Source organism: Pteropus medius, unplaced genomic scaffold (genome assembly GCF_902729225.1).
Source record: "Pteropus medius unplaced genomic scaffold, Ma_sr-lr_union100, whole genome shotgun sequence".
NCBI classification, from domain to species: Eukaryota; Metazoa; Chordata; class Mammalia; order Chiroptera; family Pteropodidae; genus Pteropus; species Pteropus medius.
Window position 1 is genome coordinate 14,373,796 of NW_024349798.1, and position 27,577 is coordinate 14,401,372.

Here is a 27,577-nt window from a genome sequence, read left to right on the forward strand (position 1 = left end):
GTTTTTTTTTTTTTCCTTTCTTTTCTGTTTTTTTTTTGGCACACATCAGCACTGCAGACTTATGTGATGAGGCCACTTCCCCATCACCCCACTGCACTCAGGGGTCATTTCCCCTATCTTGTTTCACCCAGCCCAGTGGGGTGTGAAGTCAAATCAAGTAGCCCCTCCTCCTTCCCCACCCTTCCCCTGCAGGTGGTCTCCCCCAATGTGAAGCCTTAGTCACGGTGTGTGCAGGGCTTCATCAGTCATTCCACTTTCAGCCAGTCCCAAGCTCCCAGTGGGACCCTGGATTTCATTTGCAGAACCATCTCCTTGCTGCCCCAAAGAGAACTTTTTTTTTTTTTTCCCCGCATTACTTCAGGACCAGTTCTTTTTTTTAGAACACCCAGCCTGAAGTGGGGGGGTGTTGGTTTGGGGGGATTCTTTCTCATCGGGGTAGGGAAGGGGAGACATAACAGGAACCAGGCTTGGGGTGGGGCTGTCGAGTACACTGATTTCTAGGAAACTTTTTTGGGAGGTGGTGAAGAGACTGACAGACCTTCGTACCTGGAAGGTGAAGAGCGTTTTTATGTGCCCCGGTTTCTTTCTTAGGAACTTAAGCTAGAGCAGTGGTTTTCACCAGGGAACATTTGTGCCTCCCAGGGACGCTTTGCGACGTCTGCAGACATGTGTGGTTGTCACAGCTGAGGTGGGGGCAGATGCCTCGTGCACCTAGAGACCAGAGATGCCCCCCCGAACACCCTGCAGTGCACAGCCCGCCTCCCCCGCCCGCCTCCCCCACCTCCCTGCCCTCCACCAACAGCCTCATTCCGCCTCACCAGGCAGGTGAGGAACTCTGCCTCATCTCAGGCCACTCCAGAGCCTTCCTCGTCATCTTGGGAAAGACCTCCGATTCCACAATGGGTCTGCTTTTTCAGAGCCTGTTTGTTTTGCATTCTCAACCTCCTGACCTATTTTTTTCCTTTTCAGATTTATGCTGAAATTTTTTTTTTTTTTTTTTTACCAATTATAAAATCAGTGCGTGCTCATTGTAGACAAATGCAGACTGCAGAAAAGCGCAGGGAACCAGGAACAGGAACACCCCCCCTCCCGCCACCCAGAGGGGACCGCGGTGGCGTTTGGCCTCCGTCCCACCCGCCTTTCCTAGGCCTCTTTCCCTGGCGGTCGGGGTCATAAGCGCCTCCCCGTGTTCCAAACCCTGTCGGAAACCCCGAGCAGCCGCCGGAGAGCCCGTCCGCAGGCCGCGCGTTCCTTCGGGCTGTCCTCACCGGCCATATTTCTCCCTCTTGAGCACGAAGAACTCAAGGGCCCCATCGGGGAGGGGAAGGTCAGGCGACGCGGCCGGTCACTTCCGTTTTTGGGCAAAAACGAGGCGTTGACTGCAAAGCGGTGACTTGGATCCTTCTCTCAAGGGAGGCTTGCCCGCTGGCCCTTGCCCAGATGGAGTTCCAGAACCTTCTTGAGTAAAGGCAGTGCTGCTGGAATAAACAGCCTGTGAGAGGCCAGCGGCGGGCCGAGTGCGCTGCCCAGGCTTCGCAGCCCCACACCCGGCGGGCGCTTAGACGCGCTCAGGGAACAGTCATTGGATCTCAGGTTTCATGCCTTTGCTTTAAAAGAATTATTATAGCATCATTTGTTTATCCCCCCCTACCCTGCTTTATTTTTCTCTGTAGCACTTATCACTGTCTGACAGCAAATTCCGGATCTAAGTTGTTTATTGTTTCTCTGTCCCCGCTTGGAATCGAAGCTCCACGAGGGCTTGTTGGTCCCCTCTGTATCCCCAGGACTGAGAACAGTGCCATATCGTAGACACTCCGTAAATGCGTTGAGTGGACGAACGGATGAATTACTCCTTGACTGTTTAAGTCTTGCCCCGCGCAAGCAGTCTGTAGGTCTGTGGGCGTGGGACAATAACACAGCTCCATACATATCCCAGATTAGAAGAAATACGAGCCGATTTTACTCCTTTCTCTCAGGGCCGGTTTAGAAGTCAGCTTTGTGGGTACGGGCTATGAGGTGGCACCACTGTGGCTGTTGTGATGCTCCTTCTGCTTGTTCATCTGGCAGTTCGTTGGTTAACCTGTCCATCAGAGGTACCCAAGGTGCCTGTAGTTTGCCACAGGGACCCCTGATACTAGAGCCACTGTGCAAAATGGCGTTTCTTGAATTGTGCAGTGCACATCCTGTGCAACCTAACATGGCCATCCAATGCGCCGGGCGCTTGGAAGAAAGTGGTGGCTGAGACCCAGTCCAGCTCACAGTTCGATGGGGGTGACACACTAAATAATCAAGGACGTCTTAGTGTTGGAGGCCAGCCTGGGAGGCCGTGAGAAACACGAGGAGGGGTGGGGTCCTCCTCCTAGCCTGGGAGGGTCCAAGATGGTATCTGAGCCAAGTCACCTTCTCGTCCCCGTTTCTTGGCTCCATGTGTAGCCGGCTCAGAGTGAGGTTTGAAGTCCTTGAAGAACTAAAGGGTGTGAGCTGGAACTGAGGCCTGTGCCACCTCCCAGCCGCCACACCTGCCCTGTCACAGTGTCTTTCTTTCTTTCTCTCTCTCTGCTGCCGTGAAATCAGGCGTAAAGACAAAAGGTTGGTCTGCATTTTTCTAGCCCTGTTTATGTTTAAACACTTACGCTTAAACACTTAAACACTTAGGCTTTTTATGTTTAAACACTTATAACTTTTGGAGAAAGGGGCCAGCTTCATGCAGCGTGCTTCTGCGGGCTCTACCCGGGATATGTGTGATGGGGAGACCGAGGCACAAACGCAGCAGGTCCCTCAGCCATCCTCGCCCCTCACCCTTAAGAGAAGACATCCATCCACCCCCTCTGGGCATTTAAGCAGGGGCTCAGGGAGGGAGTTTTTGCCTCGGTTCTTAACACTTTCTTGGATCTTGTGAATTCCCAGGCGACAGTGAGGTGGACACGGAAGAGGAAGGTCAGTGACGCTTGGGCTAGGAGTGGCTGTGCTTGCAGAATGAGGTTGTGGATGGACTTGTCCTGTCTCCGCATGCTGGGGGAGGGGCCCCTGAACGTCTGCACTCACACCCCCTCCCACTGTTCCTCTAGCAGACCTCTGTTGGGCACCTGCTATGTGCCAGGCTTTCGGGTGGCCACTTGGGTGTACAGTTCGAATCTCCAGCTCTCTGCTTGTCAGCTAGGTGACCTTGGCTAAGCTTTACTGTCTCAAAGGTCAGATGACGATGACCAGCATGCCTTGAAGGAGATGCTGGTTGCGAAACGCCTGGCACATGGTAGATGAACAATGAGTGGCAACAGTTTGATGGTTACACCTCCTGGGTGTGGTCAAGACCCAGGCAGGCCACGACAGTGCAGGTGATGAGGGCCTGATGCAGTGACCACAGGTGGCTGTGGGCACCCACAGATGAGATGTCTTCTAGCAGGATTTCCACAGGAAGAGCTGCCCTGTCCTCCTCTGGTGAGGTCACGGCCCAAAGTGGCCGTGGAGCAGGCCCATCCCCCCTGCCTTTCATGACCAGCAGTGTGTGGCTGAAGGTCCAGACAGAAGGCCCTTTTGCAAGCCGCGGAAGCTGGCTCTGGCCGCTGAACAACGAGGGTGTTTACTGAAAGGTCACCAGGTGGCTTAGAAACCAAAGGCAAAACTGGACAAGCTCAGGACTTGGGAAACGGGAGCCCTGGGAAAGATTCCTCGAGGACGGATCAGTTGGAACTATCTTTGGTCCTTGCGGGGCCCGTGACAGTTCAAAGTCCTGGGGGAGGGGTTCTGATGGGCTGACCTCGGGCAGCTCCCCACTTGGCTGGGGGAACCCGGGGCACCCTAGGGCACAGACAGGCCTGCTGAGACCAAAGGACGAGGGGCAGGGCTAATCCCCTGCGGAGAAAGCCGAGGGGATGGCAGGCCTGCTCACGTGCACCCTGCCCCTCCTGCGTTCCGAGCCCCTCCCCTTGTGCCGGAGAATTTTCTGGCTGCCCCAGTTGGTGCACCAGCCTGTGGGCTCATCAGGTTGAAAAGAGGAGGCAGCCACAGGAGGCCACCGCGGGGGCTCCCGTCCGTGCCCAGTGGCTGCTGCTGAGTAAGGAGCGGGAGCAGGGGAGGCTGGGGCCTACGCAGGGCGGCCCGGGCAGCAGGAGGACAGCGTGGCCCTGAAGCCCCCGCTCCCAGGACAGGCGTTGCTGGGAGTGTGTTTGCAGACAGCCCCATCCCTGCACAGAGTAGGAAGGTCGGGGCCAGGCCCAGGCCCCCGATGCGGGCACGTGTGTGAGCACTGCGCGTGTGGCCGTGTGGGCCGCCCTGCCTGTTAGCGCCCTCCTTCCTCGTTCAGGTTAGCATTCTTTTTTTTTTCAATTTAAGAGAAAAAGATGCCGCCACGGAATGTTTAGAGCAGTGATTCTCCATCCTGGCTGTGCTCCAGAATTATCTGTAGGACACGTTTAAAATGCAGATAGCAATGAGCACAGTGGTGCCTTTGCCCTCAACGAGGGCCATGCCTGACTCGTTCCTCCTCTCGCCTGTGAGGGTCGGTGCTGAGGTGACTCCCACTTTGCTGATGCAGCCGTTGAGGCTCAGAGAGGTGAATCGCTTTCCAAGTACACACAGCTGGGAAGCGAGAGAACACTTCATACCTGACTGTGCTCTGACTCGGCACGGGGGCCCCCGTCTGCCTGGCAGAGTCACTGCAGGCACCGGAGCTGGACCCCGGGTGTCCCCGGTGGTTGGTTCACAGCCAAGATTGAGAGTCACGGCTCAGAGGTCCCCCACCCTAGGAACGAACCCCAGCTTTCTGTCGTCTTTGTTTTTCCCATGGCCGTCACCCCAGAGAGCCTGTCTTTCTGTATTAAGCTTTCATGCATGTCCTGTGAGCATGGTCCCAGGTCACCCCGGCTGTGTATTTATCCCCTTCTGTAACTTCTCTCCTGCATCCCTCCCCTCCTTCGGCCCTTGGGAGCCGTAGATTGTGCTTCTCTCTCATACTCTCTCCCAGCACCAGAGAGGAAAGCAGCGCAGTCAGGGGCAGGAAATGCATCACCGCGGACTTGGGAAGATTAAAGGAGATAGTGTGTTTCAGCCCAGCACTGCGGGCAAGCACTCATTGGTGAACGCAGCCATACCGTCGCTGAGGTGGTGGTGATAAATGTTGAGTGGGTGCTTCCTGGGATTGGGGCACATGGCTGGCTGACGTGTGCCCCATGGTGGCCGTAACAGTTATTAAAATACTTCCTTACTATTGGGGAAGCAGCCGCTGCCCCAGGTCCCCCCTACTCTGGACCTTCTGTACCTCCTTGTCATGCAGCCTCCAAAGGGTTAACTCTTGGCATGGCCGGGGACCCCCTGGGACTCTACTGGCCAGTGCCAAAGCTGATTGTGAATTTATTCTGAGTGCCGCCTCCGCTGAGGGTGCTTGGGGACCAGAGGGCTGTGCCTTTCCCCACTGCATGGTTCTTTGCATCCTGGCCCCTTTAGCCAAACTTCGTGGAGCAGAGAGACTGACTGTCAGAGGAATAAGACTGTACCTGTTGCCGCAGGCTCTGGGCACATGCTCAGGCCCAGCGCCCTCAGCTAACAGGGCCCGAGACAATGGTGAAGCACCATCCCAGCCCCCAAGGAAACCAGCTAACTAGTAGTTAGCTAACTGGTAATTGGCTCCTGCACCCAGCTGGGAGCCTGCTCGTGGCCTCAGCAAAGCAGGTCTTGGCTTTCTGAGCTTCCTGGGGGCCAGATTATCTGCCATCTCCCCTCTAAGTGACACGTTTTCCTTGTCTTTGGTTTTGGCGTTGGTCTTGAAACCACGATCCCGCCCCCTTTCCCGCCAGGTTTAGGGGGCACGAGCGTCCCAGGGAAGGAAATGAAGCAGATGGAGAATGGCATGGTGGTGATGGACTCCGCAGGGAGGCAGCTGCAGAGGTAAGGGCCGGGACGAGGGCCCGCTGCTATGGGTTCTCCACGCACCCCGTTCTGCTCCCACTGCCTGTGGGGAGAGAGGAGGGACAGGGTGCCATCTCAAGGCTTAGCTCCGTGTCTCTCACAGCCTGCAGCCAAGGTGTCGCCCACGCTGGGGGCTGGGGTCTTATCCAAAGGCTCGGTCTAGGGGTGGATCCACGTGGGCCCTCCCATAGCTATTGGCAAGACTCAGCTCCTCAGCTCCTAACCAGCCGCAGGCCTAGAAAGCCCCCGGCGCCCAGCTCCCAAGGCCCCTGCAGCCCAGATGCTTGCCTCACCGAGGCAGGCAAACCAGGAAGCAGTCGAGAGAGTGGGTGACCAGACAGATCACACTCCATCCCCTCTGCTTACGTGGGTCAGAGCCATGGCTGAGAGGAATGTTCTTGTGTGCTCGCTCGCTGGCATGCCTGCTCTCTCACACACCCACACACACCCACCCACGTCATTCCCCAAGGTTCCAAGTCCCCAGGGAACAGAACTGCCTGGGGCAGGAAAGACCTCTGGGTCACATGACCTGTGGTAATCTGTGGTGGTCTGCATGAAGCCGGTGACCACTGCTGGGCAGGAAAAGCGTTGTGAACAACGCCTGCGTAAAGGAAGGTTCTTCCGTGGGGCCCCGGAGCACGCCCCTTCCGCTCCCAGCAGCATCTGTAAACCCCTTTCCCAGCCTTCCCTCCAATGACACCCACATGCCTCGCTTTCCCCAGACAGCTCAGCAGCTCCTCCTCCTACAGCGGGGACGTCGGCCGGCACCACAACAACCCCGCCGAGCTGCAGAAAGCCGGGGCCAAGAAGGAGGAAAGCTGGAAGCTGATGGAGGCGGACAAGGCTCAGACAGGGCAGGTGAGGAGCGGCTCCCTGAACAAGCGCGAGGGCCGGCATCGACGGCGCGTCCGTGCGTGCCGGGCCCGTGCGGAGCGTGCTGCTCGTAGTAACTCGTGTCTTCGTCACGAGGAGCCTATAGAGGTACTGTTTTAAGTACAGGGAATCGAGGTCCCGAGAGCCTCGGCGACTCACCCAGGGTCGCAGCCGGTGAGTGGCAGAGCTGGGATGTGAACCCTGGCGGTCGAACTCTAGGGTTGGCCCTTGTGGTCTCTGCCGTTCGGACTGCCACCTCCTCTGAGCAGCTGGGGGCTTCTCGTCAGCGGTAGGTGACGTGGACGCTTTGAATCAGGGTTCGGTGGCCTAGGAGATGGTTTCAGGCTGCCACAGGCTCTGCGCTGAAGGACGTTCAACGACGTAGTCAGAGAACATTTTTCTTCGCTTCTCCTTTAGCCCTTGCGACGATGTCAGTGAGACTCTCAGCTGGTCGCCAGCCCGTCTGTAATACCTCACCATCTTAGTCTGTTTGGGCTGCTGTAATAGGATCTCATCGACTGGCTGGCTTAGAAACACATGTATTGTTCGCATGTCTGGAGGCCCCAAGTCCGAGATCAAGGCCCCAGCGGATGCAGTGTCCGGCGAGGGCCCGCTTCCTGATCCACAGACGGCTGCCTTCTTCATGTGTCCTCACGTGGCACAAGGGGTGGGGGAACTATCTGGGGTCACTTTTACGAGGGCGCCGATCCCCTTCACGACCTGATCACCTCCCAGAGGCCCCACCTCCTTACAGCCTCACCTTGGGGGTTAGGATTTCAACACAGGAATTTTGTTGGGGACACAAACATTCAGGTCTCTAGAGCGAACAGTCACTCACTTTTCTTTGTAACAAGCAGAGTGGGTCTCAAGCTCTTGTGTTTTTTTTTTCACTATTTATCTATTTGGGGCAGGCGTCAATCATTTTCCCCTTGTGGCAGTGATCCAGAGTTTATTTTTAAAAACAAATGTTTTGTTTTGTTTTTAGAGCACAGGGAATAGAATTTTTAAGGTAAAAAATAAGTATACAGATAAAGAAAAACAAACAACCCATGAAAGGTGGTCAGGGACATGTGGGGGTGGGGGCAGTCCTGTCTCAGACTTCCCTGGACGTGTCCGTTATTCCCGGGACCCTCTGTCCCTGGCTTCTGCCCTCATCTTGCCGTCACGCCCATGGCCGGGGACAGAGGTGGCTGTAGTACGTCCTTCCTCCTTGCCCTTGCTGACCCCAGGGAGCCAAAGAAGGGACCCCAAATCAAGGACCTCAGAAGGAAGGGCCAGAGATGCCAGACGCATTTCATCCCACAGCGCCCAGAGGACGTGAGAGCAGAGATGGGGGTGGGGCTTGTCCCTTGCCAGAGTCGGGTCAGGAGCGGGGCCAGGCTCAGCCACCTGGTCACTTTGGCCTCCCACGTGGCCACGTTCCCCTGCTCGTGAGGAAGGAGTGCCGCAGAGTCACCGCAGGGGCGGCAGGCCGCTCAGCCGCGTGAGGGCCCGAGCGGGTGAAATAACCCCGTTCGCTGCTCCGACCCCCTCCCCGCCACTGCAGTCAGAAGAACAGACTTGAAAAAGAAACGTGGAAAGGAAGCACGCAGTTGTACGTCAGACTGCCGGTCTCTCTCCCGCCACCTTTCAGCCAGACTAATTCAGACGTGACTTTTATGACCCCAAATCCAGCGTGCAAAGCTCGACATGACAGTGAGCACACCTGAGGAACCTGGAGTTTGCCGAAACCAAGCCCAGCAGGGGCGGAGACCTTGACTTGATCTGCTGCTGACTTTGACCCCTTCTCGTGGTCCCATGAAGCTCCCCAACTCGCGGGGCGGGCGTCACGGGTGTGAGCATGGGCACTGACCCGGGCTGGGTGCACTGTGTAAAACGCCTGCTCTCGCGTGGCCTCCAGGTCAAGCTGTCCGTGTACTGGGACTACATGAAGGCCATCGGACTTTTCATCTCCTTCCTGAGCATCTTCCTTTTCCTGTGCAACCACATTGCTGCCCTGGTCTCCAACTATTGGCTGAGCATCTGGACCGATGACCCCATCGTCAACGGGACCCAGATGCACACCGAAGTCCGGCTGGGCGTCTACGGGGCCCTGGGCATCTTGCAAGGTAGGGGCCGCCCCCGCATCCTCCCCCACCCCACCTGATTTTTGCACTTGGAACCGCATCCATGTCTTATTAGAGAATTGGTCCCACCCCCGACCTCACTTGTCAACATTCTGTAAACCTCCAACCAAGCCGAACCCAGACGAACGGTGCCTGTTGCACAGTAGACCCTCAGCTATTTGTGGAATGAATGCTCCTTGGGTGCTTTGTTTCACGGGGCCCCCTTATACTGGGGAGGGAAGTTGAGGAAGAGAGGCCACCCAGAGCTTGGGTGAGCAGGGGCCCTGACCATGGGGCCCAGTTGGGGGGAAGGCACTTCTGCAAAGTCTCATCTGGGGACTTTTACCTGCTGCCTGACAGCGAGAATTAGTTTATACTCGTGGTTTTTAACTCAAGGACGTTTGGCAGCGTAGGGACATCTTCTCGGTTGTCACAACTTCCGAATGAGGCCAGGGATGCTGCTAAAGCGTCTTGCAATAGACAGCACAGCCCCCACGTCAGTAGCGAGGTTGAGAAACTCTGCCGTACCCACTTCTTGTGGTCTCATGAGGCTCCCCAAACCAGCACTAGTGCTAATGGCTAATGTCTGCTGAGCACTTACTTGGTTCCTGGTTCTGTTTTAAACACTTTCACATGCTTTAACTCATTTTACCCTTGAAGCAATCCCATGAGGTAGGAGCTACTGTTTTCCCTGTTTTTAGAAATGCAGAAACTGAGAGGTTAAGTAAGTTGCCCAAGCCACAGAGCCAGTATGTGGCAGAGCTGGCGTTGACGGAGGCAGAGTGCGGCTCAGCCACTCGTCCCTGCCCTCCGCTCGGCCCCCTGCCGCTGCGGAGGTTAACGCCAGAGTGTTCGTAGGTGTCACCGTGTTCGGCTACTCCATGGCGGTGTCCATCGGGGGTATCTTGGCCTCCAGCCGCCTGCACCTGGCCCTGCTGCAGAACATCCTGCGGTCGCCCATGAGCTTCTTCGAGCGGACGCCCAGTGGGAACCTGGTGAACCGCTTCTCCAAGGAGCTGGACACGGTGGACTCGATGATCCCGCAGGTCATCAAGATGTTCCTGGGCTCCCTGTTCAATGTCGTTGGCGCCTGCATCATCATCCTGCTGGCCACGCCCATCGCGGCCGTCATCATCCCACCCCTGGGCCTCATCTACTTCTTCGTCCAGGTGAGACGTGGGCTCCTGGTGTCCAGAAGGAGCCCTGTGGTGCGCTGTGCCCCGGTGTGAGCCAGGGGCTCGCCTCACCGTGTCACGTCCCCAGCATAGAGCTGTCGAGGGTTTGCTGGGGCGGGCGTTAGATTTGTCGCCCTTGGTTTTGAATATCTTAGCTGATTGTTTTCAGCTTGTGGTTACCCAAATGTCCTTTTTTCTAATAATAAGTTTTGTTTTTGTAGCTGTACATCATAAAAGAAAGAAAAAACTGTAGCTATAAAGATAACCTTGGTTATTGAAATCTCTTGAAGAATTGTATGAAATTCTCTGGTTTCTAAGCCCCCTGCAGATAATGGAGATGGGAATAACAGCAGCTTAAACAAGACAGACGTTTATTTTTCTCTCCCGTAATAGAAATATAGAGGTAGACCATCCAAGGCTGGTATGGCAGCTCCATGAGTCCGTTAGTCCGCCAGACTCTTTCACTGTGTTTTTGTTCTGTCTTTGCATAAGCTTTTCATTCTTAAGCTCCAGCCATCACTTCCGTATTTCATAAAACGAGACCCAGGAAGAGGAACAGGCAGGGGAGCATGAGTCAGCATCACTCGTGGCTTCTTAGGCTTCAGCACAGACGGCGTGTCCAGCTGACAGATGAGCGTGTCGAGGCCCACCTAGCAGGGCTGGGAGTGTGGACTCAAGCACGTTTGATTCCCACACTCATGCTGACAGTCATGGCGCCGCCTGCCCTTTCTTGCCCCTGAAGCCTTAGCTGCAGCACGCTTGCTAGTGGGGGACAGTGGTTTAGACGGGAGCCTGATGACTGCAACGCAGACCGAGTGTTACGGCGCGAACGATTCTGAGACCCACGGAGCCAATTGAGATTAATTATGAGCCTTTATTAGCCGGCCGGCGACTGACTCTCTACCACACAGGGCTAGAGGAGATCAGCCCCGAGCTTTCAGAGCAGGCAGCTGATAAAGCTCAAGACCATATCCTGGTGGTCTCCTGAACAAGCCAGCAGATTACAGAAGTGGAAGTTGGCTTTTAGCATATCTTTGCCCGGAACAACACCCTTAATTAACAAGTAAATGGATTACAGAAGCAGACATTGGCCATCTACATATTTTATACAATACACTTCCTAAACCACACACAAGCAAGTAGGACAACTTCTGATATCTAAAGATATTTCTTACCTGTAGCTGACTTAGCTAGTTTGCTCACTTGAAAATTTTCCACCCTTAACACGAGTAAGAAATTGCAAGTGCGCCACACCCCGCAGCACCCTGGGGCTTGCTGACGGCGGGGTCCTGGAGGCCTTGGTCCGGTCGGCCACCGCGCAGTGTTCCGTGACAGAATCTTATGTGTCTTTAACAGGGATGGTTAGGAAGACACTGTTGCAACACCACCGATGTTATTTCTAAACAACAAAGGAAACGAATTTGGCAAAGGTTCATGCTGTATGCGCACCGTCACTGTAACGAAGATGAAATACATTAACGTGCGTGCGTGGGCAGGCCTGGAAAGAGAGGCAGCAAAATGAAAGCATTGCCTGCCTCAGGGGCGGGGGGCGGAGTAGGGGAGAGGTTTGGTGTTTTGTTTTGTTTTTTAATGGCTTTTAGCTAAATGAGACAGCTCATCATGTCTCACTCCTCAGTATATATGCAAAAGAAATGAGAGAATGTATCTACTCCCCCACCAAAAAAAAAAGGGTGCTAGAATGTTCTTAGCATCTTGACTCACAATAGCCCCAAATTAGCAACAGTTCAAATGTTCATTGCAGGAAATGACTTAGCAATAAAAAGGAAGGGAACTCCTGCTACACACAGCATCGGTGAACCCCACAGAGACTGTCCTGATCAAAAGAAACCAGCCACGAAGGGTCCACACTGTGTGATTGCATTTCTGTGATGTTCAAGAACAGGCAAGACCACACGGTGACAGATGTCAGAATAGCGGCCATGGTGGCGACTGACGCCGCGAATTTCGTGGAGTGCTGAAAACGTTCTAGATTTCCATCAGGTAGCGAGTACGCCAGGAAACATAAACGTAAAAGTCCATCAAGCTGTAAAGGTTTAGGGCACTTTCCAGTGGGTGTACATTACAGCGAAAAGCCACTTTTTAATTGAGAGATAGGTGTGTATGGGTATATTTACACACACGCACACACTCTCTTTTTTTCGGAAAAAGACCAAAAAGGCTATACACTGAAATTTGAATAGTGCTTATTTATTTCAGGATATCGACTTAACGTAATGTTTTTTTTTTTTAATCTTCTTATTTCCATCACCCACCCCCCAAAATTTTAAAAACCGAATATACATGACTGTTTTAATTTAAAAGCAAGTTCTTTTTATAAAAAGGTAAGCTGGTCGGGTGGTGTGTGATTCTGTTGGGGCTTCCATGTTGCTGGTCTCTGAAGAGCAAGGAAATCCCACTGGGCGGATTACATCTCCTGAAAACGAATTTCAAAGGGCAGCTAATACCGTTTTTTAAAGATCAGATTATTCCTTAACAAAGCTTTGTCTCGAGTTAGATTTTTACGGTAAATAAAACTCTGAGGACCTGAAAAGCGGAGTCAGTTGAGCAGGCAGAACACTTTAGAACTATTTTCCGTCCGGATGTTTAGAAAGAAAGCCAGTGAGAGGGGGTGATGAGGGTGGACCCCCAGGGCCCTGGGTCAACGCCATGGGATCTGGATTTCATTCAAGGCAGGGGAATCGCCGGAGGAGAGATGTCATCTGACCCACGTTCAGGAAATTGGCGGGACACCCGTTCTGGGACTGCCCAGGTTGGCGTGGTCCCTGGGTTAGCTTTCAGAGATTTGGGGGCCCCAGAAGGGTACCCAACTGTGGATTCAAATTACTGTGTGAACTGCCATCCAGGAAGAAGCTGTTCGGTATCCTCCGTGGAAGACCTTTGCCCCAGGATGGCCCAGGACACCTGTCACAGGGCAGGAGGCAGGCTAGCCAGGTCCCTGACTAGCTTTTGTTCAATCGTCCGGCTCTGTTTATAAAGCAGCTGCTCATGCATTCTGTCTTCAGCACTTGTGTGATAGGGACCCTCGGTCTCACCTGTTCCATTTGTACAAACGAGGAGACTAAGGCCGAGAGCTCAGGTGACCTCAGATGAGCAGTCCAGTGTCTGTTCACAGCTCCTCGAAGCCCCTCGTGGTGATCTGCTTTTGCTCCATCTGGGTTCGAATCCCCTCTCTGCCACTTTCTAGAGGAAGAGGTCGGCTAACTTCCTTGTGCCTGTTTACTGGTGATGAGAAAGGAATGGGCACCTCAGAGGTTTGCGGTGAGGATTCAATGAGCCGATACATGCGAACGTATTTAAAACAGTGCCTGGGAGGGTGGGCTCTATGTACATGTTAGTTATTGTCATTGTCGTCACGGTCGTCGTGATTGTCGGCCCTGTGCCTGCAGCTCTCCAGGTGAGGGGAGACACCTGTTAAGAGCGGTCCAGCTCCAGCCTTTTGCCTCCTAGAGCCCTCAGTTATGCCCACATGTCCTCCAGCGCCTCCCTTATCCATTCTCTCCCCGCAGAGGTTCTACGTGGCCTCTTCCAGGCAGCTGAAGCGTCTCGAGTCGGTCAGCCGCTCCCCGGTTTACTCCCACTTCAACGAGACCTTGCTGGGTGTCAGCGTCATCCGGGCCTTCGCGGACCAGGAGCGCTTCATCCGCCAGAGTGACCTGAAGGTGGACGAGAACCAGAAGGCCTATTACCCCAGCATCGTGGCCAACAGGTGGGGGCGCACAGGCCCGCGGAAGGGGGGCACAGGAAGTGTGGAGGGTGTGAAGACAGACCCTGGCCCTCCCATGGACAGAGTAACCGTTAAAAGCAGACGGGCACTGTGAGCGTCCCGCACTCCAGGGGCCTTTAAGTTACAAGGACAGAGGGTCGCACTGGAGCAGGAAGTACTGCAGGAACTGGACAAGCTCAGCGGTGACAGTCACGTTCCGCTGTTGAGTATTTTCCTACCATGGATCACCCCTCACCCGCCACCTCCCCTGATAAGTGCAGGAAGCAATTTCCTCGTATTGGGTTGAACCACGTGAAATTGCCGTCCGAGCTGTCCAGGATGTTGGATAGTATTAATCAAAACAAAAGAGACAGAAGTTGCTAATCATTGGCCAAATCGAGAAAAGTGTCAGATTTATTTCTAAAAGAGTGTCCTCCTCGCTCACTTGCGTCCTGATGTAGTTTTTGAGATGTGGGGTGGAAAATCCTGAGGCGGAGGTGGGGTGGGGACTAACGGCATCCTGACAGAGACCCATCAGAACCCACCGGCAGCCCGTCCAGCATACACAGTACAATCCTGTAGTGTAAGAGTGGCCGGGAGACCGTGGGTTACTGGAGACCGTGCCTTCCCTGGCGGAATTCCTAGGGCGTTTGTCGCCACCTGGGTCTGTCTGTGAGGGTAGCCCACCCCTGTGAAGGTTAGTCACGTGGGCCTTCAGGTCTGTGTGGGAAAAAGGCTGACCACACCACTTCCCTAGACGAACATTCCTAATGCTGTGTGATATCCTGCAAAAGGTAGCTTTAAACCGTTAAAATATCTGTATTTTAAAAGATAAAATACGCTTTAATGATTCTGAGATGAGGGTGACCTGGGCTTGGGAACATTCACGGCCTCACCGAGAGCGGTGGCTTATTTCTCCCTCTCCCCCTGCCCCTCTGCCAAGAGAAGGTTATTTAAATCCGTGGTGCCTCTCACAGTTGATGGCTTCTTAGTATGTAGGAGTGTTCGAGGACATCTTTTTTCAAAAGTGCATACACGGGTATATTTTAAAGGTTTCAGTGACAAAACGCTGGTTTTTAAAAAGGCAAGCTTCAGATTTCTGGGGACACTGCTTCTGGAGAACTCCCTGGTAATCGCTGGAGTTGCCAGATGAATAAGGAATGACTTCAGCCCTTCCCCTCCCTGTGCCCAACGAGCAAGGCAGAGAAGGCCTCGCTCAGAACTGTCAGGGATTATTTCAGTTCGCAAAGTGACCCCCTTTTGGAACCGGAAACCTAGCCCCTGAAAAGCCGACTCCAAGCGCATGTGTCTGTCCACCTACCTGTGTGCCCCCTGCAGGTGGCTGGCCGTGCGGCTGGAGTATGTCGGCAACTGCATTGTCCTGTTCGCTGCCCTCTTCGCCGTGATCTCCCGGCACAGCCTCAGTGCTGGCTTGGTGGGCCTCTCGGTGTCTTACTCGTTGCAGGTAAGAAAGGGTGCTCTTGCTGGATTTTCCATTTCTCTTAACGAGGGAGCCAGTCGTCGGGTTCTTGGGCCTTTGCTTTGGGCCCCTGTGGGCATGGTGGATAGGAAGGGGTTTGGGCGGAATGTGAGGAGCGAGTCGAAAGCCCAGTGACCGACTGGAGCAGGACAGAAGTTACACGTGTGTCCCGGATGCCTCCAACTCCAGGAGAAAAATGCTTTTTAACGCTATGAATTTCCCTCGAAGCCTTGTTTAGCTGCATCTCCCCAATTTTGATACGCTGTGTTTTCCTGTTATTATTTAGTTCAAAATACTGTCTCACTTCCTTTCCGACTACATGTGGCCCCTGAGGGGTTTCGAAATGCGGTTACTTGCTCAAGAGATGCAGCGGGGCCGGTCGGGGTGAAGGTTCCACGTGGGATTGCCATTCACTGTACCTTTCTCAACTGGAATATTTCCTAACTCATAATTACTGCATGAAAAGAAAGCAACCCAAGCTCGCTCTAGAAGCTCTGCGTGACTTCTCTACTTGCAGGTCACTGCCTACTTAAACTGGCTCGTTCGGATGTCGTCGGAGATGGAGGCCAACATCGTGGCTGTGGAGAGACTCAAGGAGTATTCAGAAACCGAGAAGGAGGTAGCTGGAGCAAGGCCCTGGCCCGACCTGTTGGCCTGATCTTTGGTGTACCTTTACGCAAAAGAACCCTCTGAGCCAAACCACGTTTGCCTGCACCGGGCGACCTCTATCTGACAAAAATAACGTGACGTGTTTTTATGGGGGACTTCTATTATGGACAAGGAGACTAGTTTCCTCTTTAAGTAGGTTTTAAAATGAAGTACAAATGAGTTGATTAAAAGTATTCGAAGTCAATGATAAGAGAATCGGTCCACGGATGTTGCAAACATCATGATCTTCGTAAGGAACGGACCCAAGTGTGGGACACTCTGCAGTTACCGTTTATAGATGGAGGAAAGGTAGTCTAGGGAGGCGCGGTGGCTGATCCCACGTGGTCAGGAGCGCGATGTCCCTCCAGCCTTCATTGCTACATCGTCCCTAATAACGGCCTCATTTGCCCGCACGCCATCGCCAGTAGCAGCAGCAATGATAACGAGAGTGACAGTGATGCCATCTGCCCCGGCAGATGCCACTGCTCCGTGCGACTCCTCCACTGAGTGCTCCACCACCAGGACTAATGATGGGGACCCACCGTGTGCCCCTGTGGAGGCGTCAGGCCCTGTCCTGCACGTTTTGCCCAGAGTAATTCACATAATCTTTACACAGCCTCAAAACCCACGTCCTATTATTACCCCTGTTTTACAGGTGAGGAAACTGAGACACGAAGAGGTTAAGTTACCTGTCTAAGATCACGTGGCTGGGAACTGGCAAGCTCAGAATTTTGGGTCTGTGCCACCGTGCACCCCGCCCCCCAAGAACGTGCCCCTTGGGGATGAGACCAGGGTGGGCCCGATTAAGCTCTGTCTTAAAGTATCTACAGAGGTGACCTATGCCCCCGGGGCTTTCCTGCTCTGATTCACACAGTGACTCAGGTCCCAGATCACCAGAGAGCATTACTCAGAACGGTGTGAGCGCCCCCTGTGAAAGTGAGGTGCATTACACTAGGAGTTTCCCACCTATTTAAAGTACGAGATTCAATTTATTAAAAAATATATATTTTTTTTTACTTGTTTTACTTCTTTTAAATATTTATTTTTATATTTCTAGAATATACGAGCATATTTGAAAAATACAAGAGAAAAGTAAAGGGCCCTACCATCATTAATATATTTTTTTATTTGCGTGTTAATAGGTTATATGTTATATAGACCCCTCTGTGTTCTTACATCATGACCCTTTCATTTATACAGACAGATTATAAAAGAGAAAGATACTTGTCAAAAATAAGATAAGATAGTTATGGGGAAGAAAGGGTGAAAGTTCTCCTTTATAGTTCTCTCCATCCCTCTCCTTTCCCCAAAGACAGCCCCAAACCTGGCCCAGAGCATGTCCAGTTGTAGACCTCAGGAAGCGCTGGACTGAACTCAGAAGCTTTTCAAATAGGGGCCGCGTGACCCTGGGCAAGTCACCTGCCCTCTCTGTGTCTCAGTTTTCTCGTGTGTGAACTGGGGAATAATGAAAGGCCCCCACTTACGGTGCCGTGGTGAGGATCACACAGACGTGGCGGAGTGATCGTCGAGTGTTAGCTGTCCCTTTCATTATTGTGCTTCAGACCTAGAAGGCAGTCGGCCCTCGTGTCTGTTCAGAGAAGACCACCATTCGTTCGTTGATTCAGTCCACGGTTACTTATTGAGCGTTTACTATGTGCTCTGGGCCCTGGGATATAACCGTGAACAGGCAATAAAAGAACCTGTCCGCATGGAGAGGTTATTCGGGTGGGCATGGGCGACAACATAGAAATACATACTTAAATGAATGAGGCAGGGGCGAGGAGAGAGGGCTGCAAGGCTAGGAGGGCGGTCCGAATTGACCGGACATCTGCAGGATGACAGGGAGCAGGCCGACCGGGGAGACTGGAGAAGAGCGTCCCAGGCAGAGGAAGCTGCAGTGCAAAGGCCCAGAAGCAGGGAGTGTGGGTGCGTCAGATAAATCGCCCCGATGTCAGTGTGGGGAGCAGAGTGAGCGGGAGAGAGGGAGGTGAGGTCGGAGGGGTCGTGGAGGCCAGCTCACGTAGAGCCTTGGGGCACTCGAGATGAACCTCCGATTCCTTATTCACGTCCCACCCCCTTCTCCCCCCACCCATCGCAGGCTCCCTGGCGGATCGAGGAGATGGCTCCGTCCAGCACCTGGCCACAGGTGGGCCGGGTGGAGTTCCGTGACTACGGCCTGCGTTACCGAGAGGACTTGGACTTGGTTCTCAAGCACATCAACATTACCATCGATGGAGGGGAAAAGGTGGGTGCACACTGTCCCCCCGCCCGTTCGCAGTAGAGTACAGGTTGTGCCCATGCAGGCGACACCAGCCTCGTGGCTCCCCCAGTCCACCGCGGCTCCACACCACCACCAGATGGGGTTGCCGGTCTTTGGAGAGGCTTGTGGAAGTAAACACTGCTCGGAGACTGTCCGACAGGGGTGCAGACTTGTAGCCTGAGGGCCAGATGAGGCCTATAGATAGGTCTTGAAAAAAATCCAAAGAAGTTGCAAATATTAAAAAAATCTCGAACGTTTTATATAAAAATCCATTTCCTGCTTTCCTTGAAAGATTGCAGTATCTAGCCGCTCTGGGCCCATCCATGCTCCCTGCCTGGCTCTTTCTAGACAAGACGTGAGCTTTTCAGTCCATGTGGTTCCTCCCTGCCCCATTCAGGTGCCTACCTGGCCTCTGTAGACACTGAGTTTGCAGTCTCTAGAATAGAAAGATGTCATCGTCACTGCTAGGGGTGGCTCAAGGGACACGTGAAATTGTCAGAATACCCTCGGTCCCAGGCGGTCCCTGGAAGGTGTCCTTCTTCCCCTGAGACCCTCAGGCCCTCGTCAGGAATTAGACCAAGGATCTTCCTGGCTGTTTTCCAGGGGACAATGCTGCCTTCATGACTCGTTAAACTGTCCCTAACACAAGGCTCGGAATGTCCTGTTCCCACGAGATAATTTCTCTAACTTACAACAAGGAGAACAGGGTGGGCAGTGTTCTCACTGAGGCTTTGTGGCTTATGTTATATCCTGAGACCGTGACGTCACTCTGTGACAAGACTGCCTCTTTTAAGAGCCCGGACGAGAAGGTCAGAGTTGTATTTGGACGATGGAAACGTCACTCATTGGCCATTGCACAGGGTGCCCCATTCCCCCAGGAGGAGATAAGGGGAGACCAGGTCCCAGACTCCTCCTTTTGTTCACACAGCTGGGGTTGGGGAGGGAGGACCTGCTTGAATCTTTGAGATACTTCAGCAGCTGCAGATGAGGAGCTCACCAGTGAAGAACTGTAAGACAGTGTGAAGGAGCTGATAATTACGTAACATTATCTTGAGTTGAAAATAACAGGGCCTCATTGAAAATCCCTCCTGCCTGATGCCTGTCCCTTTGGAGGTCTCTAGTAGCTTATAAAAAGAGCTGGCAAAGAAAAGGGAGTCCTTCCTGACCTTGGACCGTGCAGCCCCTCAAGCAGTGTCTCTGGGAAGCTGGTGAGGGAGAGGGCTCTGGGGCAGGAGTTAACCCTCCAGACAGCCGTGTCCCCACCTCACACTGGGCCCTTCCTGTCCCGCAGGTTGGCATCGTGGGGCGGACGGGAGCTGGGAAGTCATCCCTGACCCTCGGCTTGTTTCGGATCAACGAGTCCGCAGAGGGAGACATCATCATCGATGATGTGAACATCTCCAAGATCGGCCTGCACGACCTGCGCTTCAAGATCACCATCATCCCCCAGGTGGGGTGTGCGTGGGGCCGGGGGTGGGCGCGCCCAGCCACACTCAAAGCAGTGCGTGTGTCCTCAGCACAGATGGCCATTTGTTCCTACTTTAGTATTTTTGTTGGAATTAACGCTGTTTCTTCTCTCCCGACTCACTTCTTAGCATATAAACAGCAATGGGAACTAACTGAGCGTCACTCCCCAGAATTTCTCCTAAGATTCTGTTTTGGAGGGAGGGAGTGCAGAGGAACCCACAGCGTTTTACAATTAGGAATTACCGGCACCACACCTCCCTTCTGGAAGGTTCCCGACACATCTGCATATCGAAGGCTCTGGGAAGTCTTGCAAAAAAAAAAGTGATCTATTTTATTCCACCTAACCCAGGGCTTGCCAGACTTTTCTTCCCCCTCATAACTGACATCCCCAGAAACAGCGATTCCGAGGCACTCTAGGGCCTCGCTCATCCTGACCTTGCCCTGACCTTGCCGCCGCCCCTGCCCCGCCCCCGCCCGAAGCGATGTGAGCCTCACATGCAGTCCCGCCACCTTCTCTCTGAACAGGACCCCATTTTGTTTTCGGGTTCCCTCCGCATGAACCTGGACCCGTTCGGCCAGTACTCGGACGAGGAAGTCTGGACGGCCCTGGAGCTGGCTCACCTGAAGAACTTCGTGTCGGCTCTTCCGGATAAGCTGAACCACGAGTGTGCGGAGGGCGGGGAGAACCTGAGGTAGGCGGGGCTGGGCCCCCCCCACTCCCCACCCTCCACCCTTCCCCCTTCCCCCCCCCAACCCGCCCAGGCCACCTCGGCTGCCCCTCGGTCACGGGCACGGGGCTTGAAGACTCTCTGTCCTTTGGCGTCAGCGTCAGGCCCGGATTTGGGTCCCAGCTCTGCCACACATGAGTCTCTTGGGGCCCCAGTTTTGGTGTCTGTAGAATGGGTTTCAGTCCAGGCTCATTTTCCCATGACGTGTCACTTGGATGGCCACCACGTTTCCATTCAGTTGAGAGTGACCGTCAGTCCTTAAACCATGGAACGGTTTCTCTACAGGTCAGTAAGCAGCACTGCTCTGAGCTCGGGTCCCCAAGCTGCCCCAGCTGCCTTGGCCCTCCCCCCAGCTTCGCTGGGGTCCAGCCATGCCAGGCACAGCAGGGGACCTGAGTCCTCCAGTGTCATGCCTCTGTCTGTCATCCGTCACCATGACAACCAAGCACGAAACCTGACAGCTCGAACACAGGGTGGTGAGCCAGGTGGCTCTGGTGATTGCGGCCGGCCTCACTCATGTGGCCGTGGGGCCGCTGCTATTGGCTGATCCAGTTGCCGTCCCCCGGGGCATTTAGGATCTGCTCCCCGTGTCCCTCATCCTCCAAGCGGCCCAGATGTGTTGCTGTGGTGGTGGCAGAGGCGTAAGACATAACATTCCTGGTCAAGCCTCTGCCAGCCGCACGTTCGCCAGCACCCCACTGGCCAGAGCATGGGGTCAGCCCTGTGGACCCTACAGAAGGCCTGGGTATTGGGCCGTTGCTGTTACACCGCTCGTGCTGATCTAGTCAAATATTTGGGATATTCCTCTGAGCCCTGTGTTGAGAATGACTCGGAGCCTGTTTGTAGCTTGACAGGAAGAGCGTTCTGGTTGACGTCCGCCGTAGGGGTGGAGGCAGGAACGGGGTGCGGGAACGGGGTGCTCTCCCGCTCGGAGCAGCACCGGCGTCTCTCCCTCTGCCCGGCCCAGATCCGGGCTCGGGGTAGGGGTGGTTTTGACACTCTGTCTCCTGGTCCTTTCCTCCCGGTCCAGTGTTGGGCAGCGCCAGCTCGTGTGCCTGGCCCGGGCCCTGCTGAGGAAGACCAAGATCCTTGTGTTGGACGAGGCCACGGCGGCCGTGGACCTGGAAACGGATGACCTCATCCAGTCCACCATCCGGACGCAGTTCGACAACTGCACTGTCCTCACCATCGCTCACCGGCTCAACACCATCATGGACTACACGAGGTGAAGCCTCCGGGCCTTGGGGTTCACCTTGTTCACCGAGTCATTCATTCATTCATTCATTCGTTCATTCACTCAACAGCATCCTATGCCTAGGGTCAGCGCCAGTTCGTGGAACTGTGATCCAGTGTTATCCAGTATTTCTGACATCAATCATTTATTCAGTCAACACATGTGCGGAGCGCCTCTTACATTCCCAGCTCTGTTTCAGGCAGTGGGGACTCAGCAGGGAGCTGCCAGACACGAGCCTGCCTAAGGGACCTTATAGATTAGTTGGGGGCCAGCTGCAGAGATAGACAATAAACACAGCAACAAATAAAAGCAAATCGTGCTGGGAAGGACATGTAGAAGGTGACAGCGAGTATTGTGCGTAATATCGCCAGACTTTGACTAGAAATAGGGGTCGAGGACAGACAACCAGTGGGAAAGCCTGCTGGCCGCTTTGTAAGTTCTAGACGAAGGTCTTAGGGGCCTGACCTGAGGTGGGGACTTGGCCAGTTGCGCTCTCGAGGGCGTGGGGTGCCAGCCCCTTCCCTACCGCTCATGTCTGCATCCCTCCCCTTGCAGGGTGATCGTCCTGGACAAAGGAGAGATCCGGGAGTGCGGCCCCCCATCCGACCTCCTACAGCGGAGAGGTCTCTTCTACAGCATGGCCAAAGACGCGGGCTTGGTGTGAGTGTCAGATGTCTGACCCGCAGATGTCAGATGTGTGTGTCTGGTCTGACCCGCAGGGCCCACACGCCAGCATCCCAGAACAAGTCAGCTTCCTGGGATCCCGCATCCAGAAACCAAAAAAAAAAAGAAAAGAAAAGAAAAGAAAAACCAAACCCCAAAAAACCAAAACACGCACAAAGCAGCCGTCATCTGGCCCCTGCCTGGAGTTGGCCGTGAAGGAACAGGAGAGACATAGAGACGCGGCCCACCCAGAACCATGCGCCCTCGGCTGCGTTACCCCACAAGACACACACGTGTCCTCACACCCCTGAGAACGCACGCCCATGTCCTCCGTGCTCTGCGGGGAGGTGTTGGAGACATTGGTTGTGGAAAATATGCTAGTGACCAAATCCAGCCAACTGCCTCAGATCTCGTCAGCCAAAGTCTATGGATTCCAAGTCTTCGAGAAGCGCCCCGGCCCCCGGCAGCTGTCCTCAGCACCTCCAACGTCCTGGTCTGGCTCTGCCCAGAAAGCTTTGTCTCCTCGGGGCCGCAGCTGGGAGGTGAGGGGCCAGGTGAAGGTCATCCTCACCCTCGGGCACTCCTTACCCACCACCTGGTCTTCCGGGCGCCCTGACGCTGGGAACCGAGGGCCCAGCACTGCCTGCACCGGGGACTTGCTTCCCAGGCCACAGGCAGCCTCGTCACCCCCTCACGTCTCACTGATGGGACTTGCCTGGACCTACGGGTGGCCCGGACCTGGGACTCCTGGGCCGGGAGGTCCTCTTTCAGTGTTGACTCCCCGACTTGGTCGCTCACCTCCTCACCCGCTCCAGCCTTTTCCTTGCCTCTGTTGGCCCGTTGTCGGCCTGAGTTTACGCCTTCAGGTACCTGACAGGTCAGCTCATGGTCACAAAGCCAAGAGCACTGGGCACCTCCAAGTATGGCCGGTTGGAATTGAGCTCCGTTGAGTCCTCTCGTTTTTAGATTTCAGTTTCTCGCCCTTGGCCTCTGGTTTAGCTGTCAAGGGTGGCAGCATGGAGAACTGGACATTTAGTTATGGAGTGTCTTCCAGGACAAGAAAAGGACCCATTTATGAGTATCAGTGATTTCTTTTCTTTTTCTTTTTTTAAGTACTGCTCCCATAGAAAAACAGTCTCGACTTCTAATTCCTTGGGAGGAAGTACTGGGCTGGGGAGCAGCGTTCCCAGGGAATAGCTGAGTTGGCCTGGCATCAGACAGTCGGTCCCTGCGTTCCTGGAAGGAAATGGAGACGGGGAGCCCTTCGAGGCCTTCCCTTAGGTCTTGCAGTTGGAGACCAAAGGGAGACCCAAAAAGCAGAAAGAGGTCCCTGGCGGCCCCAAGTTTCAGACTTGCTCTGAATGGCATGGCTGACTTCAGACCCAGAGAAACATCTTTCTTCCTTTGGCCGGAAACATATATTTATTTTTTGTAAGTTATACCATTCTTTCACAATAGATAAACCAAGTTTTTCTTGGGGATCTTTTTGTAATGACTTACACTGGAAAATGAGAACATTTGCAAACAATTTGCAGTAAAAAAAAAAAAAAAATTTATTTCTTTCTAAATGACGATTCTATTTTCTTTGAGGCGTGAGCGCACATTTTTGGCCATCTCTTCCGGGAGTCAGCATGGAGCACCCTCTCACCTGTCGTCTCGAGGGGGCGCTCTTGTCGGAAATGGGAACCAAGAGTTAAGAACCAGGTGGGGTTTAGTGGGAGGTCAGCATGGCACAGTGGACAGAGCCTGGGCTCTGGGGTCAGACAGACCCGAGCTTGGGTCCTGCCCTTGGCATTTGCCGGCCTTGCGACCCTGAGCAATTCACTCAGTCTCCGTGCCTCAGTTGCCCTGTCTGTAAAATGGGGCTAAACATACTTACTTGCCTGCTGGGATCGTTGTGAAGATGAGCAGGAATGTATGAGTGACACCCGTGGCCCAGGTCGGGTGCTAAGACACAGGTGAGGCAAAATTCACGCGTGGCCAAAACTGGCCTTGAGAATCCCTTTGTGTTAGTCAGTATGGGCCAGACTGTGCTGCGGTAACAAATCAGCCATCAAGTCTCGGGAAATAAATGCAAGGGTTTATTTCTCGTGCACACAGTTCCTCTGCAGGGCCACCGCCTTCTGTGTAGCGGCTGAGAGAGCCAGACTCTTCCAGTCCTATGACATCGCGTCTCAGGGGCTGGCTTCCAGGTCGCCACAGCATGGGAAGGTAGAGTGTGGACGACTGACACCCACTCTTAAGTGACTCAAACCAGAAGTGAAGTCAGTCACTTCTACTCACAGCTCATTGGCCAGGATGAGTCACATGGCCCCTAGCAGACCACGAAGGAAGCAGGAAAGGAAAGTCTGTCTCCCTTTGTGAGTTTATGTGGTTTCCGAGTTCGGGATAGTGGGGCGGTGAGACCAGGGTATTGGGTTTCTGAGTTTGAATTGGGTGAGTCTGGTTCGTGAGGAGTGCCTGCAGTGGGGGAGAACGCCATTTCTGCTGCACCCCAAAACCATGCACCAAGTCCATTCGCAGGTGGAGCATCCGTCCCCCAATTGAAGTCGTTCTCTTTCATGAGGGACTGTGAAGCGTGAAGGTGCTTGGGGTTGGGGGGTGGAGCAGGAGAAGCTGGCGGGGTTAGCGCCATCAGAGTAAGCAGTGTTTGAATGGCCAGGTGGGGAGCCCGTTTCGGATGCGAGGTGTGTCTCTGTCTCAGAGCCTGGCCCTGAGCATTAAGGTCCCAGGTCAGATACTGAGCAGCGTGCAACCTGGTGTGCGCTGTGGAGGTGCACTGTGGGTACCCAGGAGAAGTCCTGGGCAAGAGGAGGTGGGGTACAGCGCTGACCCTGAAGAGGGGGTACAGCCACAGGCACCAAGCCTAGGGGGATTGGGGGTGCCTGCGTACCTGCCCATGCAGGTGAGTGCTTCCGTGCCAGGGGAGGAGAAAGGGGGACGTAAGCTTTGTTTGTGCACCTGCTATGTGCCAGGCCCGGGGATCCCCCAGGCCAGAGTGGGGAATCTGGCCTGACGCTTCCCAGTGTTAACCTGCCTTTCTGTCTTCATTCTCACACCCACACCCTGTATCCGGCCCCACCGCAAGGTCGACTGACTTCCAGAATCCAACCAAAACACCCAGGAACGCACCGCTTCCGACCCCTCCCATTGCTGCCATGCTGCTTCCGGCACGTTGTCTGTCCCTTGTGTGCCTACGACAGCCGACTCAGAGGCCTCCTGCCTCTGCCCCGCAGTCCGTTCTCCACCCAGCAGCCACAGCGATCCCGTAAAAACATGTCACAATCCTCCTAGGGTCCCCATCTCGGGGAGAACAGCCACAAGGCCCTGCACAACCTGGCTTCCTGTGACCTCTGCCCTCAGTTGCCCCTTCTGGCCACCACTCTTCAGGCCAGTCCGGCCATACTCACCGCTCTGCTGTTCCTCCAATATGTGGGGCACAGCTGCGCCTCGGAGTTTTCCCTGTTTCCCCAGATGTCAACGTTCTGTTCTGCGTCTGTTTCACAGTGGCAGCTGCATGGGACTGGGGCGTAGTCTGTCTATTCCCTGCCGTCTCCCCACCGCCGGAGCACGGGCACGCGGCACGCACTGGCGGCTGCATTCTCTGATCAGGACTGAGCCCTCTGCATCGGGGCCTGGGCCGCGTGTGACATCACTGGGGCTCTAGAACTTGACTGTAAGAAGCCGCAGGTTCCTCACTGGTAAAACTGGGATCATTGTATTTACCCAGCCAGGTAGTTGTGAGGATGAAAACGTCAGGGAGAAGCACCCAGCGCCATGCCTGGCCCTTAGGATACCTTTAGGCACGGCGAGGCTATTCACTCATTCATTTTTTCATCTGTCTGTCCACCCGTCCATCCACCCATCTACCTATTCATCCATCCACCTGTTCACCCTCCCATCCATCCAGTCATGCAATTGGCATTTACTGAACGAACGAACCCTCCAGTGTGCTCTGCATCGTGCCAGGTGCTGGGGAAAAATGCAGTGAACACACACAAATCCCTCAGCTCAAGGAAGGAAAGCCCTTTCCTTTTCTTCTGGTGGGATTCTGGAGGAGTCAGCTCTCACCGGGGAGCTGGTGTTCTAGAGCTAAGGAAGAGTGTGAGGCGCAGGGTCGCACAGTGGTTAGGAGATGTGCTCTGGGACTCACCTGCCTGGTTCAGTCCCTCCTTGCTTATTACCCTGTTATCTGTAAGAGGGGCGTAATGATAGCACCTCGCTCATCGAAGCATCCTGGTCAGGTGCAGAATGCTACTGCCTTCCTCTTCCAGTGTGAGGACCGCCTGAGAGGCTATGGCAGGCATGTAGAGCTGTGTGTGTCTGCACGGACAGTGGAACGGGAGAGGGTAAGGACCCACTGAGAGAGGCACTGGCCAGGGATGTCTGTATGTGACTTTCCCAGATCTGTGTTCCACCGGCCAGCCAGGCCCTGCTAACAGGGGCCCACGGCAGCGGGGATTAGCGGCCTGGTGGCCTTGTAGGCTGGTCTCCAAGGAGCAGCGGCGTGGGCCAACGGCAACCTCGTTAGGGGGCTCGCGTGGGCCTGGCCCCTGGGGCCCACGCTCTGCTCCCTGGCGAACCATCTCCCTCCGTGAAAGAGGCCTTTGTGGCTCTGAATGACCGTGAGCGAGATTTCCGGACACACAGCTGCCACCGCCTTCGCCTCTGGTCTCTCTGCTGGGAAGCCGGGTGGCTCGGTGCCAGGCAGAGAGCTGAGAGGTGCTGCAGAGTGGGACAGACACCCCGCCTCAGGGGACGACTCGGGCTCTGGTGTTAGATCCCCCACAGGGGCAGGATCCCACCCTACTGCTTCCTGGCTGGGCGCCCTCGGCAGTTCACGTCAGCTCTGAGCCTCAGGGTTCTTGTCTGTGGCATGGAGCTAGTGAGTGTCAGGAGTGGAAGGGCCAGCACTTTGAGGGGTGCCGGTGCCCCACCCCACACGGAAGGCATCACCGTGAGCTCGGGCCATGTTTTGGCAAAGGAGGGTGGAAGCTGGAATCAGGTCTGGATGTAGATCACTTGGGCTGGAAAACTTGTATCAGCAGGACCCTCAGAAAATCCCCACTAGTCTGCGGCCATGCCACCCTGAACATGCCTGATCTCGTCTGATCTCGGAAGCTAAGCAGGGTCGGGCCTGGTTAATACTTGGATGGGAGACCACCTAGGAAGACCTGGTGCTGTAGGCGTTAAAAGAAGAAAAAAAAGAAGAAAGTCCCCACCACCCGCCTGGGTCAGGGGAGGCCCTGTGTCCCGGCATGCAGGCTGATGTCCGCAGGCCCCTCCTGGCACAGCACCGGAAACGCTGTCCAAGGA

The 27,577-nt window shown here is 54.5% G+C and overlaps 1 protein-coding gene and 1 non-coding gene across 2 annotated transcripts in view; both read left to right on the forward strand.

The window, feature by feature from the left end:
* The window catches only part of ABCC1 (ATP binding cassette subfamily C member 1 (ABCC1 blood group)), a 126,882-nt gene extending 104,437 nt beyond the window's left edge, over positions 1-22,445 (forward strand). Inside the window, exons 19-30 of the mRNA XM_039885581.1 lie at positions 5,793-5,883; positions 6,627-6,762; positions 8,678-8,885; positions 9,741-10,051; positions 13,585-13,784; positions 15,120-15,246; positions 15,779-15,880; positions 18,008-18,154; positions 19,461-19,619; positions 20,162-20,328; positions 21,395-21,589; positions 22,154-22,445. Of these exons, the coding sequence (XP_039741515.1) occupies positions 5,793-5,883; positions 6,627-6,762; positions 8,678-8,885; positions 9,741-10,051; positions 13,585-13,784; positions 15,120-15,246; positions 15,779-15,880; positions 18,008-18,154; positions 19,461-19,619; positions 20,162-20,328; positions 21,395-21,589; positions 22,154-22,262 (1,952 nt within the window). The 3' untranslated portion in view covers positions 22,263-22,445. The remainder of the gene's footprint in view (positions 1-5,792; positions 5,884-6,626; positions 6,763-8,677; positions 8,886-9,740; positions 10,052-13,584; positions 13,785-15,119; positions 15,247-15,778; positions 15,881-18,007; positions 18,155-19,460; positions 19,620-20,161; positions 20,329-21,394; positions 21,590-22,153) is intronic.
* A 4,886-nt stretch (positions 22,446-27,331) lies between these two features.
* LOC120620675 (5S ribosomal RNA) lies at positions 27,332-27,450 on the forward strand. The gene has a single exon (XR_005657948.1). It is a non-coding gene; the product is annotated as a 5S ribosomal RNA (ribosomal RNA).
* Positions 27,451-27,577: the final 127 nt, after the last annotated feature.